Source organism: Scomber japonicus, chromosome 18 (assembly GCF_027409825.1).
Source record: "Scomber japonicus isolate fScoJap1 chromosome 18, fScoJap1.pri, whole genome shotgun sequence".
NCBI lineage: Eukaryota > Metazoa > Chordata > Actinopteri > Scombriformes > Scombridae > Scomber > Scomber japonicus.
Window position 1 is genome coordinate 24,838,210 of NC_070595.1, and position 14,020 is coordinate 24,852,229.

The 14,020-nt window shown below is 40.9% G+C and overlaps 1 protein-coding gene across 1 annotated transcript in view; it reads left to right on the forward strand.

The window, feature by feature from the left end:
* The window catches only part of shank1 (SH3 and multiple ankyrin repeat domains 1), a 70,711-nt gene that overhangs the window by 21,636 nt on the left and 35,055 nt on the right, over nt 1–14,020 (forward strand). Inside the window, exons 5-12 of the mRNA XM_053338485.1 lie at nt 831–985; nt 1,826–1,993; nt 5,152–5,268; nt 6,893–6,970; nt 8,844–8,910; nt 9,187–9,356; nt 10,194–10,315; nt 11,275–11,423. Of these exons, the coding sequence (XP_053194460.1) occupies nt 831–985; nt 1,826–1,993; nt 5,152–5,268; nt 6,893–6,970; nt 8,844–8,910; nt 9,187–9,356; nt 10,194–10,315; nt 11,275–11,423 (1,026 nt within the window). The remainder of the gene's footprint in view (nt 1–830; nt 986–1,825; nt 1,994–5,151; nt 5,269–6,892; nt 6,971–8,843; nt 8,911–9,186; nt 9,357–10,193; nt 10,316–11,274; nt 11,424–14,020) is intronic.

Here is a 14,020-nt window from a genome sequence, read left to right on the forward strand (position 1 = left end):
GTGAATGTTGGATTGTTTCTCGTTCTAAGGTGCAGAGTAACACGTGTTCATGTTTGTAAGTTAGATAAGAAGGAGACCTTAGCAGGAAAGCTCATTTTGGTTATTGATCAGAGTCTGTTGCTCTTGTGTTGTGTAGCAGGATGCTATCAGGCTCAGTGTGACCCTGCGCCTGCTCTGCCTATGATTGATCGCCACATTATTGCAAGATTTAAATTGGTGCATTGAAATAAGGACTCCAGCTATGTAAGCAGGTGGCTGCTATTTAATCAAAACAGTGTTAAACTAGAGGGCATTATCATGAAATCAAATCAAATGTGTGATTTAATTTCAGTTGGACTTTAATCTTAAAAGACTGTTGGACCTGAAGAACAAACTGTTTCATGAGGGGCGGACAGTTCATTATCTTTTGAGTTTAATGTGACGCTTTTGTGTTTAATTTGAAAAGAGAAAGCACCAGGAATACAGTTCTTTGACTAATTTGATAATAAATTAATACTATTTATTTGGTTCTAGCTTCTAAATGTGAATATTTTCTGTTTTCTTCAGTCTTTTATGACAGTAAACTGAATATCTTTTGATTATGGACGGCTTCATTTTTAGCTTTGGAAGACCGTTTTAAACATTTTTATAGTTTTCTGACATTGCATAACCCAAACCTGATTACTCAATCATGAAAATAATTATCAGTTGCAGCCCTTGTCACCTCCCAAAGAGAAAACATCCTGGCCAGTAATCTTAAAATCATTTAAGACCCCTGATCGAGAACAATCCCTTTGATCATTAAAACTTTAAACATTGAATCTGAACTCGTGTGTGTGTGTGTCTTCCAGAGACTCCTCTGTCCCTGGCGGTGCAGTGTGAGCCAGGTGGAGGTGAGTCCATCCGGGTCCTGGTAGAAGGAGGGGCTCATATTGACTTCCGCGCCAAAGATGGACTCACACCGCTACACAAGGCTGTTCGAGGCCACCGCCATACAGCCCTGCTGGTAAATATTTATGCATGTTCTCATCCTTTTATGGAAAAGCTGTTATCTAACCGTAACAAGTAATGAGCTTCCATTGTTATGCCATAAAAGGAGAAAATCCCACCTACGCCACCAGTATCTGCAAGATGGATATTTGCCCTGAATTTGATACGGTATTATCCTCATTTGTGTAACTGTGTAAGCAAACAGGCTGAAGACAGAATAAGCCAGACCCTCCCACTCAGCAATCCACACCCACCCACACACAACATGCACATGTACAAAAACAATCTATTCTTCTATTGTACCAGAGCGAAGAAAGAAAAAAAAGACATTAAAATTTAAATTGCCTGTTTTTTTTAAAGGCGTGTTCTATATTTACATTTGAGGCATTTGTCCAGATTTTCAGTTCACCCCGTTCGCCAAGGAGAGAGGTAGCTACCTGTAGAGAGGAAACTCATTCAATGGGAGATAATTGCATGTGTTACATTGTCAGACTCCATGTTTTCCACAAAGGAAAGGAACAGCTGCTAAACTGCATAAAGATTTACAGCAGACTCTGATTGCATACATTATTCCCTCCTCGCCTGAGGTAATGCGTGACCTCTCTCAACCACCTGCTATACGTTCCCGTCCTGATTTAAAATTCCATGAATATTCCTCAACTTTCCATAACTAAATTGAAAACCATCATAAGATCTTTTTTTCTTCCAGCTCCTTTATCGCTGGATTTTAGCTCATAAAACTTTAAAAATCATTATTAATTTACTGTTCAGCAATATTTGCATAATTTATCAAAACCCCGCTGATAAATGGGCTATACATGAGGCTTTACCTTTTTCTGCTGGGTTCGTTCTGCAGGTCTTGCTGTCTCTGGGCGCCTCTCCAGACTACAAGGACCGGCGAGGGCTGACACCGCTCTACCACACTGTGCTGACAGGGGGCGACACCTCCTGCTGCGAAACACTGCTTTACCACCACGCCAAGCTGGGCATCAGGGACGAGAACGGCTGGGACGAGACACATCAGGTACACGTCTGTACATATGTGTGCTTTGAGTCGCTTAAAGGAGCGGTTCACAGTTTTTCAAGTCTGTCTTAACCCTCCTGTTTCCTCAGGTCAAGGAAGGAAAGGAGTAAGGAGGAAAAGAGGAAGGAAGTAAGGAGAGAAGGAAGGAAGGAAAGGAGTGAGGATGAAAAAAGGAAGGAAAGAAAGAAAGGAGTAAAAAGGGAGGAAGGGAGGATGGAAGGAGGAGGGAACAAAGAAAGAGGGGAGAAGGGGAAGAAGGAAGGAAAAATTAAAGAAAGAGACAAGAAGGAAAGGAGGAAGGAAGGGAGGGAGGAAGGAGGGAGGAAGGAAGAAGTAAGGAGGGAGGAAGGAGGGAGGCAGGGAGGAAAGGAGGAGGGAAGGAAAAAGGGAGGGAAGGAGGGAGGAAGGAAGAAGCAAGGAGGGAGGAAGGAAAGGAGAGAGGAGGGAGGAAGGAAAGGAATTAAGGAAGGAAGAAGGAAGGAAAGGAAGAAGGAAGGAAAGGAGGGAGGAAGGAAAGGAGGCAGGAAAGAAGGAAAGATCTTTAAGACTTCAAGGGAATCCTCTAAAGGGGGTTTCCAGACAAGATTTGGAAGCACTTACAAATCTATTCCAGTGATATTAGATAGTAGTGTAATTCAATAGGTATTAATTCAATATAGGCGGACTCTGGTAGCCTGCTGATTAAGATGCACGCCACATTGCAGCAATGTCTGCGTTTTGATTCTAGCAGTGGACTCATTTCTTTTCATCTCTCTCTCTGCTGCCCCTATCTAATAAAATAAAGACATAACATGCCCTAACAAGAAAGAAAGAAAGCATTATAACTTTAAAAAAAAAATCACAAATTCAATATTTTCTTCTATTATCTTTTTGTTTTCTGTGTGTACAATTAATTCAACCGCCGAAGCAACAGCACAGTCTTTATGTAAGAGGGCGCTCGGGGCAAAGATCTTTGAATCTAACAGGGGCAGTGGCCTAATTTGTGTCTATTTGAGGGTTGTGATACAGAAGAAAGAAAAAAAGAGAAAGTCTTGCCTTTGGTTATTTGGGGTGTTAGTTTCAGTTGTTTATATATTGCAACAGTGCAATGTCCATGCATCCTTTTTTTTTTTTTTGTAATGTGCAAGTATATTTTGTGTTGCAGTGTCTGTGAATGTACAGCATCTGTGTCTGCGTCAACCCCCCCCCCCCCCCCCCCCACTCCCCCCACACACACAACAAAAACCATTCATGCCATGAAACACCACACCTACCTCTCATCGTTTTTCTTGGATATACCGCTCACCCTTCATCCTACCTCCATCCTGCTCCTGCGGCCTCATATTCCGGCAGTGAAGCGGACAGCCGAGGCCAGGAGAAAATATAAAGGTATCCGCCTCCTCATCTCAGTGTAATCATCACCACACACACCCATCGACATCTGTCTCTTCAGCTCTCCTAGCAACTTGTGGCCTCCATCTTAACACTGTCTGTGTGTGTGTGTGTGTGTGTGTGTGTGTGTGTGTGTGTGTGTGTGTGTGTGTGTTTTGAATGGGATTTACTCAAAGTTGAACGCTGATACTGACATTTTTTTTGGAATCTACCTAAAGCCTATATGTTTAACTCACACTTAATATCTTTAAATTTGGATATTTCTATGCCCGCCAAAATAAAAGCATTCAGTGTTTAAATTAAATGTTGTTTTCTTTTTCACTAAAAAGCTCCACTGAATCTTTTTTTCCATTTTATTGGTTGTATGTAGGCTGTCAGCTTTTTTTATTACCTTGAGGCCTTGAAGATATATTTTATATATAGCAGAGACATAACCAGCGAAGTCCAGTTATCTAAATAAAGCCTTCATATCAACGTGATATATTACCACAAAGTTTTCCTATAAGAGAAAATGATGAATGTGATGGAGGTGAGAATTGGGACACTTATCACCATCTCATCTTACCAAAAGGATAAAAGGATATCATTCTTTAAAAAAAAAAAAACAGAAAAGTATTTCTAGTGCACAAGTGACTTGGTAATGTAATATGAAACACAAGTACTGTTGCTATGGCTACCTGCAGTTAATTATAAATTACAAACTGATTCAGGTTGGTAGAGTTGTTGATCTTGATTTGTTATTTTAATGGACCTGCCCAGTAATTGGAAAGTGAAGGTTGCCGTGGTAACTGATGATAATTAAAGCATAAAATACGTAGTGTGAGCTTGACAAATAACTTAAAGTAAGAAAAATGTAATGTGTATATCAATCAATCAATCAATCAATCAATCAAACGTTACTGTATATATAGCAGCTTTTATACAGGTTAATGTAGTTCAAAGTGCTTCACAGTTGATTGACAAGCTGATATTTAAAAAAAAGGAACAAAAACAGAGAAAAAAAATTAAAAGAAAAAAATTGAGACTAATGCACATGAGAAAAATAAGAATGATAAAAATAAATTAATTAAAAAAATTAGGATTAATAATAAAAATCTAAAATTAAATAAAGTAAATTAAACAAGAGAAAATGAAAAATAAGAGAATAAGAGAAAAAAGACTAGATTAAAAAAAGACAAAAGAAACAGAGGCAAATAAAATTGATAAGAAGATAAAATCGATAAAATTATAGTTATAATTAAAAAAACATAAAATAAAGTTGAATGCAATTTAAACAAACATCAAAACAAATAAAATAAAAATATAATAAAGAAGACTATAAACCATTCTTAATCAGAAGCGGGGCTAACCAGGTAGGTTTTGTAGTTTCTATTTCCAGTGTGATCTTGCTCTATGTGTGAATCCATTTATTTATATATATCGATATGATGATGATGATGATGATTATTGTTATTATTAGATCTATCTTGTGTTATCGCATGTTATGTTCTCGCCCTCCGACTTTGCAGGTGGTGTTAATTAAACTCGGTGTCACTTCATAACTGTAACCTTGTGCTTCTCTCTCTCTTTGTTGCTGTCTCGTTTTCATCCTCCGCCTCTCCTCCGTCCACTTTATTCAACAACCTCATAAATCCTTCCTCATATTTTTTCTCATCCTCATCTCTTTTTTTTTCTTCTTTTGCCTGGTGAACAAACTCTTTGGTGTTCCCCACATCCTTCTGTCCCCTCCCCCCCTCTCTCCCTCTCTCTCTTTTTCCATCTCTCCTCCATGATCTGTTCATCTTCAGGCCTGTCAGAACGGTAACTCGCAGCATCTGGAGCACCTCCTCTTCTACGGGGCAGATTCTTCCTCCCAGAACGCCTCCGGAAACACTGCCTTGCACATCTGTGCTTTATACAACAAGGTAGGAACGCTATTCCACATGCAGTTATCGTACAGATCCCAACTTCTATAGAGTGAAGAACATATTCTGGTAAAACACATACAGTAGTAAAGATTAAAGGAACTCATACTGGGAATCTTAATGGTTACTTTCATGTCTAATAAATATTAAAACTTAATAAAAATGACATTATAATGGTCCTAAATCAAAAATTACAACACAAATAACAACTTTAAAATCTCAGGAAGAGTACCGATCCCAACTTTTCTTGATTTTTTATTTATATATACATATATTTATTTATTTATTTTTTCTTCTTTTCTTTATTTGTTTGTTTGTTATATATTTTGTAAAGCATCCTTGAGTTTGTGAAAGGCGCTATATATTAATCACACCTATTATTATTATTATTAGTATTATTTTAATACTAAAATATTCTGGTAAAACACAAACAGTAGTATAGATAAAATGAACACATACTGGGACGGACTTAACGGTTACTTTCATGTCTAAAATATATTAAAACTTAATAAAAATGACATAACAACTTTTAGCCTGGTCCAAAATCTCAGCCTGTTGCTCAGGGATGTTGCCATGGATATATAAAGCCAACTGGATATAGTGTTAGAGGTGGAAATAAAGTTGCTCAGTTCCACATGCAGTCAAGTTCAACTTCTTCTTCATGGCTTCTGTATCTGTGGGGCCCATAGAGTCAAAGGCCATAGTGACTTCTGCAGGCTGAGCTGGCTACTTCCAGTTTAACCCTCCAGGTAACGTGAATAGAGATAAAAGAAATGTAATCATGTTGCTCTTCTAGAGTTTCCAAACGTGATCAGACTGAAGAGATCAAATTTTGATAGTGAAACGAGTCATTTTGCGTCATTCGTCCACTGATTTACAGACGCGTCTTTCACAATGTCAGTCTAAGGAAAACTGTTTTTGGGCTCAAAAGCATCATTGCATGGTTCAGCTACTACGTCCAATTAGCTTCAAAACCTGGCGTTCTTCCTGGAGGGGATTAGGGGCGGCACTACTTCTTCTTCTTCTCCTCATGATAGACTGTTACAATAACTCACTATCACCTCTTGAGATAAACAGAAGTATTATGAGACATAACGTGCTCTTGAAGTTCAGCATCCTCAGTTTGAAAACATCCTCACTCCTAAATTACATCATATGAAAAATATTGTATATTATAAACCGTATATCAACCAAGTTTAACCTTCCTGTTGTTCTTGAGTCAAGGAAGGAAGGGAGGGAGGAAGGAAGAAAGGAAAGGAGGGAGGAAGAAGGAAGGAAGAAGGAAGGAAAGGAGGGAGGAAGCAGGAAGGAAAGGAAGAAGGAAGGAAGGAGGAAGGGAAGGAGGGAGGAAAGAAGAAAGGAGGGAGGAAAGAAAAAGAGAAGGAGGGAAGGGGGGAGGGAGGAAAGAAAGGGAAGGAGGAAGGAAAGAAGGAAGGACAGAATACAGGAATAAAAGGAGGAAGGAAAGATGGAAGGAAGGAATTAAGTAACAAAGAATGAAAAGAAGGAAGGAAAAGAAGACAGGAAGTGGGCCGGGGCGGACCCCTTTGGCGGGCCGGTTCTGGCCCACGGGCCGCATGTTTGACACCCCTGATGTACATTAATCAATGCTGTTTTGTTGCAGGAAAGCTGTGCACGGATTCTGCTCTACCGGGGAGCAAATAAAGACACAAAGAACAACAGTGGGCAGACCCCTTTTCAGGTAATGGCTGAGTGGCTGGCTCTGGGGTAATTATGCATGTTGGGTGGTTGTATGGTTTAGTGTCTTATTAAGTTAACGTAGCAGAAAGTGCCAGGGCCTAATTTCACTTTAAACCATTATTGTGCTGCGATGCACACAGAAGTTCCCAGGTGGCAGGATTGCGTGTGACCCCTTAATCTGGATACATTAACTCTGTCAGTGCAGAAAAAAGCCAGCTGAGACAATCTGTTGTGTGTGTGTGTGTGTGTGAGAGAGAGAGAGAGAAAGAGAGAAAACAAGAGAACCTTCCTTTCCTCTGTCCTTCCTTCCTTCCTTTCCTACCTCCCTTTCTTCTTTCCTTTGTCCTTCCTTCCTTCTTTCCTTTCCTTCCTCCTTCCTTACCTCCTTCCTTCCTCCCTCCTTTCCTTCCTTCTTCCTTCTTCCTTTCTTCCCTCCTTCATTGTCTCTTTTTTCCCTCTGTCCTTCTTTCCTACCTTCCTCCCTCCTTTCCTTCCTTCTTCCTTCCTCCCTTCCTTCTTTCCTTTCCTCTCTCCTTCCTTCTTCTTTCCTCCCTCCTTCATTCTCTCTTTTTTCCCTCTGTCCTTCTTTCCTACCTTCCTCCCTCCCTTCCTCCCTTCCTCCCTCCTTTCCTTCTTCTTTCCTCCATCCTTCCTTACTCCCTTCCTTCCTTGACTCGAGGACAACAGGAGGGTTAACTGTGTGTGTGTGTGTGTGTGTGTGTGTGTGTGTGTGTGTGTGTGTGTGTGTGTGTGTAAGAGAGAGAAACAAGAGAACAAGGAGAAAGCTGTGTAATTTGTTGGATTGTGTGCTGACCCGTGTAATTTGAAAAAGAGGTTGAAAGCATTTAGGCAAAAAAAAAAAAAAAAAAATCAACCCAAAACAAAATATGTACTCATGTGAGAGTGCTCATTAGTTTTCTGCTCTATAATTATTATTTTTTAAAGAAAACTGCAAATCATTTTGACTGCATGTTTCTAGATATCCTTTAACCCGGGTTGGTGTTTATGTTGAAGTAGATAAGTAATTATAAATGTTGAAATGCACTTAAGAGAGTATAGAAAGAGTCATTGCACCTCACTTCCTTCTTTTCTTTCCTTCCGTCCTTCCTCCCTTCCTTCCTTTTTTCCTCCCCCTCCTTCCTTCCTTCCCTCCTTCCTTTCCTCCTTCCTCCCGTCCTTCCTCCCGTCCTTCCTCCCTCCTTCCTTCTTTCCTTTCCTCCCGTCCTTCCTCCCTCATTCTTTCCTCCCTTCCTCCCTCCTTCCTTCCTTCCTCCCTCCCTCCTTCCTTCCTTCCCTCCTTCCTTTCCTCCTTCCTCCCGTCCTTCCTCCCTCCTTCCTTCTTTCCTTTCCTCCCGTCCTTCCTCCCTCATTCTTTCCTCCCTTCCTCCCTCCTTCCTTCCTTCCTCCCTCCCTCCTTTCCTTCATTCCCTCCTTTCCTTCCTTCTTCCTTCCTCCCTCCTTTCCTTCATTCCCTTCTTTCCTTCCTTCTTCCTTCCTCCCTCCCTTCCTTCTTTCCTCCCTCCCTCCTTCTCTGTTTCTTTCCTACCTTCCTCCCTTCCTTCTTTCCTCTGTCCTTCTTTCCTTTCCTCCCTCCTTCCTTCCTTCCTTCCTTCCTTCCTTCCTCCCTCCTTGCCTTCCTTCTTCCTTCTTTCCTTTTCCTCCCTTCCTTCCTTCTTCCTTTTCTCCCTCCTTCATTCTCTCTTTTTTTCCTCTGTCCTTCTTTCCTACCTTCCTCCCTCCTTTCCTTCCTTCTTCCTTCCTCCCTTCCTCCCTCCTTTCCTTCCTCCTTCCTCCATCCTTCCTTCTTTGACTCGAGGACAACAGGAGGGTTAACTGTGTGTGTGTGTGTGTGTGTGTGTGTGTGTCTTCAACAGGTGGCTGTAATGTCTGGCCATTTTGAGCTGGGCGAAATAATCAAAAATCACCGGGATACAGATGTGGGTAAGTACAGTAGCTGACGTCTGCTCTGAAATCTTCACGCCAGTTTGGAGATGTGTAATTTTAAGTAACAGTCAAATTTAGACATTTTGCTGAGTTTAAATAATACACAGGACATCCACCTTAAATCAGCAAATAAAAGGAAGCAACAGAAAAGAATATAGCCAGCATATTTGGAAATGTCTGGATGGAAAATAGAAAGAAATAGGAATTAGAGGATGTGTAAAATAAGAGCACTCACTCACCTCACTGTCCTTCCTGTTTCCTCTTACCTCCCAGTTCCCTTCGTTGAATCTCCAAAATATGCCCCTCAGAGGCGGGAGAGCGCCCGGACGCTGACAATACCCCACCCTCATCCTTTCCTCCGGGCCAACAGTGACAGCAGCATGAACCTGCCGGAGTGGATGGCGGTGCCCAACGCCCCAAGCACCAACATCGTATCAGTGCAGGTGTGTGTTTGACAAGGTGCTAAAAGCGACTCAGAGGAAACACACGCTGCCAAACGTACTGTTGTAGATAATTAAAATGCCAAAACAGTCTCATAATATGATGAGAACATGAAAGTCCATTTAGCAGTAGGAGTTTCCTTTACTGAAGCATTTAAAACCCCAAATTAACACCTATATATATTACTGATTTACACATATATACATGACAAACAAACCTTTCCAATGCACAAGTGAATAGGAGGACTTTTGTATTGTGGATGACCTTTAATAACCTGCAGCGGTGACTAGCACTAATCAGTTACATGTATTTTAGTTATTGTGTGCAAAAGGAAACTTATCATCGTCAGTTAAGATATCATGTTGAGTGACAGCTCATAAACATATATCATGTATTAAAACTACATAATTCATCATGAGACATTTGTGCATCCAAGTTAATGTTTTATAAATGCTGTTGTTTTCTATTTGTAAACATAACGGGGCTCTTAAGAGCACTGTCAGTAGTCATTAGGAGACTTTTTTATAATTAATTATAGATATGCAAGTCAGAGGAAATCACTGCCACAACGATGAACTGACAACAAATACATAGAAAAAGAGAAAACTGAGATAATACAGAAAGTAGTAATAACCAAAAATAAGGGTTAGGGTTAGTTAAAGTGGTTAGATAAGTGGTGGAAAACTATTTTATGTAGCTGTAATAATAAACATGCTCATGAATTCAAATGGGAATATCTCTAAAAGGGCAAATGGAAGTGACATACACTGTGTACTGACCTGCTGCAACACATTAATATCTATCATGAAATATGTTTTCTTCCTCTCTGTCTCTCTCAGGGATATAAGCATACAGGTACTCTGCGGAGCTCCAGCAGTCCCAGAGGGGCGAGGACGCGCTCCCCGTCCCGAGGGAGGATCGGAGACAAGGAGGACCGCAGCAGGCAGAGCCGGAGACAGGGGTGAGTGGTAAAGACGGACATTGGGAAGTAAGCTGTTGCTGAAGATGAACCTTTGTGTCGTCCTCCCGGGTCAAATTGACCCTGTCTGTTTTGACTGTTCCTTCTGTCTGTCCTTCCTCCCTCCCTCCTTCTCTCTTTCTTTCCTTCCTTCCTCCCTGCCTCCTTTTCTCTTTCTTTCCTTCCTTCCTTCCTCCCTCCCTCCCTCCGTCCCTCCCTCCCTCCTTCTTCCTTTCCCTCCTTCCTTCTCTATTTCTTTCCTCCCCCCTACCTTCCTCCCTTCCTTCTTTCATCTGTCCTTCTTTCTTTCCTTCCTCCCTTCCTCTTTTCCTTTCTCCCTCCCTCCCTTCCTTCCTTATTTCCTCCATCCTTCCTTTCCTTCCCTTTCCTTTCCTCCCTTCCTTCCCTCCTTTCTTTCCTTCTTCCTCTCTTCCTTCCTTCTTCCTCTCCTCTTCCTTATTCCTCCCTTCCTTCCTTGACTCGAGGACAAGAAATTCAATTTGATTATTGCTTTAGGGCTTGTCTGTATGTCCTTTAAGAAGCCTTAAAATGTTTGTTTTCTGTGTTAGTTTCTCAGATCTTAAAATGCACCTCAAATATTTTTGTTTTATATTAGCTAAATTTACAGTGAGGAATATTAGTTTTAAAGATTTAGTAGATCTAAAATATCTCAAATAATCTTTAAACAAAAACTTATAAATTAAAACAATCAAAATGTGAGTAATAATAAGTTATATTCCAGCTGATTAGGAAATTGTAATATCTGTTCTGTGTATGTAAGAACTGCAAAGGTCATAAATTAAACCGTTTGATTTGCCAAAACAGGCAAAAATGTTAAGTCTGAAGTTGCAAGTTAAAGAGAGACTTCCTTCAAAAAATAAAGACTTGTCATCTGTACCTAAAGAGAAGAGGGAAGAGTTTGAACCTAAAACTAACTCCACCTCCTGCCATCTCCCACACAGGCCGGCCCCTGCCACCACTACTGTACAAACTGCCGGACAGCGGAGACGCCTCTACAGTGCCGTCCCGGGACGAGTCTTTGTAGCTACTCGATCACACTCTGCCCAGGGCGAGAGAGAAATCAGCTTCAATAAGGGAGACAGGGTCAAAGGTGAATATATGTGCATTTTCATGGAATGGCAGTGTGTGTGTGTGTGTGTGTGTGTGTGTGTGTGTGTGTGTGTGTGTGTGTGTGTGTGTACTGGAGCTCTTTCTGCATTTTGTCTTCCATGAGATGTCTTCGTGTCTGTGTGGTTGGGAGTCAGTGTTGGTGATGCTGTTTACACCTGGTACTAACATGACTTGAATTTTTTGGTCTTTTAAGCTTTCTCTAAAGGTGTGTTGAAGGACATTTACACAACACACTCACACACATATTTACACACACGTTTAAAAGATGTGACAACAGGTTACATGTGCAGTAATCTCTTTTAGGGTCTTTGGCATAGCTTGAAATTCTTCCTTTATAATAAGTGAGATGCTGACCACAGGGGTTTAACAATTTCAGCACTGAGATTTAATTATCAGCTTTTAAGCTAACGCGATTGAGCTAACCGATAAAGTCTTTTAGACACAAAGCCAGATGCTCCACCTCAGTAACATTTATTTTATCAACCTGACATTAACTAGTATTACACTGGCAAATATCCAGTGACCATACTGACGTCGTTAATACTGTTATCCAAAACAAACACAGCTGCTTTACTCCGTCGGTTTATCAAAGTGTTAAGGCAAACGTGTTAGCAAACATGTTCATATCTAGCTAATTTTAAATCCAATATTTACCCTCCTTTTAACTTTGGTATGACTTTTCTGGATATGTTTTCAGCCTTCCAGTTTTATGATGATGCTGCTGATGAGGTTGAGTCATTCAGGGCCGAGAAACAACAACAATAAATAAGTGGCTCTCATATTCAGCCTGGAGATGGAGAGGAGTCCCATCAAAAGTACAGATTAATGGATCTCTAGCCTACGAACTTTATCTTAAGTAAATCTCTTAAAGGATTTGACTGGAGATTTTCTATATTTTGCGCATGTTCAGAGCCAAACCAACAGTAAAAGTCTTACATATCTTATTCCTCTGTGCCGTAGACCTCCGTTATTGCCAAAAAAACTACAAAAAACACATAATTGAGCCATACACTTCAATCATGAAGATTACAGTTATAGTAGTTTGTTCAGAAATGGCTCCAAAGACTGCGATCACATTTTCAGTCTTCAGAGAGTAGTTCAGTGTAAAGGCCCATTTATGCTCAACGTTGAATACGGATACAGACGGCGCCTTCTGTCCGTGCTCTGCGTTCATTTCGTCCATATTTCTGCACGTTTCCATAAAGCTTACAGACGGAGCAGTACCACCGGAAACCATGGGGGGGCAGTGTTGCTGTCACTACTCGATACGTAGCTCTAGTGAGACACAAAGAAGAAATAACAATGGAGGAACTTTTTGAGGAAAGGTTGTGTAAGTTGGTTAGAAACTTTAAACATATTGTTTTTGTCTTTTATGCAAGAGGAACATTATCAATATCTCCTCCACAGTCGTCATGTTTGTTTTTGAGTTTGTTGTTGTCATAAACGTTTGACTCGGTGCTGCCCCCTGGTGGATGTATTGGTTAACATCCATGCCAACGTAAAAGGACGCATGGAAGTATGTGAGCAGTGACGGTAACATCGTTAGCATAAATGGGCCCTAAGGCAGTTTTACTAGCTTGTTGTGCTACATATCACAAGTCTTTTCTACACAAACTACTGTAACCGTAATCTTCGTAATAAAGAAACACGTCACCCAGTGCATCAGTGTGGCTCATTGATGTGTTGTTACCAGTCTTTAGAGCAGGGGTGTCAAACATACGGCCCATGGGCCAGATACGGCCCGCCGAGGGGTGTGATCCGGCCCACTTGCCATCTTGTGTTCTTTTCCTTCCTTCCATCTGTCCTTTCTACCTTCCTTTTTTACTTTATTCCTTCCTTCCATCCGTCCTTCCTCCCTACCTTCCTTTTTTCCTTTCTTCGTTCCTTCCTTCCTTCTATCTGTCCTTCCTTCCTTCCTTCCTTTCTTCCTTCCTTCCATCTGTCCTTCCTTCTTTTCTTCCTTCTTTCCTTCCTTCCTTCTGTCTGTCCGTCCTTCACTATCTCTCTTTCCTACCTTTCTTCCCTCCTTCCTTTTGCCTGTCTTTCCTTCCTTCCCTTCTTATTTCCTTATTTCCTTCATTCCTTCTTTCCTTCCATCTTTTTAATGATCCGGCCCACATGAGTGGAGCCCTTGAATGAAAATGAGTTTGACACACATGCTTTAGAGGAATAAGATGTATCCGACTTTGGACACACACACAATACTCACACTCAATTCATTGATAGTTTGACTCTGCACCTGAGATCAGTTGACTGTAAGAAAAATGTAGAAAATTGCCAGCCTTATCCTTGATTGACAGCACCAAAGTATTACCTTTTAAAACACACTGACACACTCGAACATGGCAGGTGATGCATGTTAACACCAGGTGTAACGGAGGTAAAGGAGATCCAAGCCAAATACCTTCAGATCAGTTTGTATAATCGTCATTGTCCTAACATGAGTGTAAGGTCTCTATATATGTTTGTATTCAATGTCTGCAGGTATGAATATGTGTGTGTTTGTGAGTGAGTCTAAGGTGTCGCCAGGTATGTATGTCTTGGTGAGTATGTAGGAGGTTTGCATGTCCGTGTGTG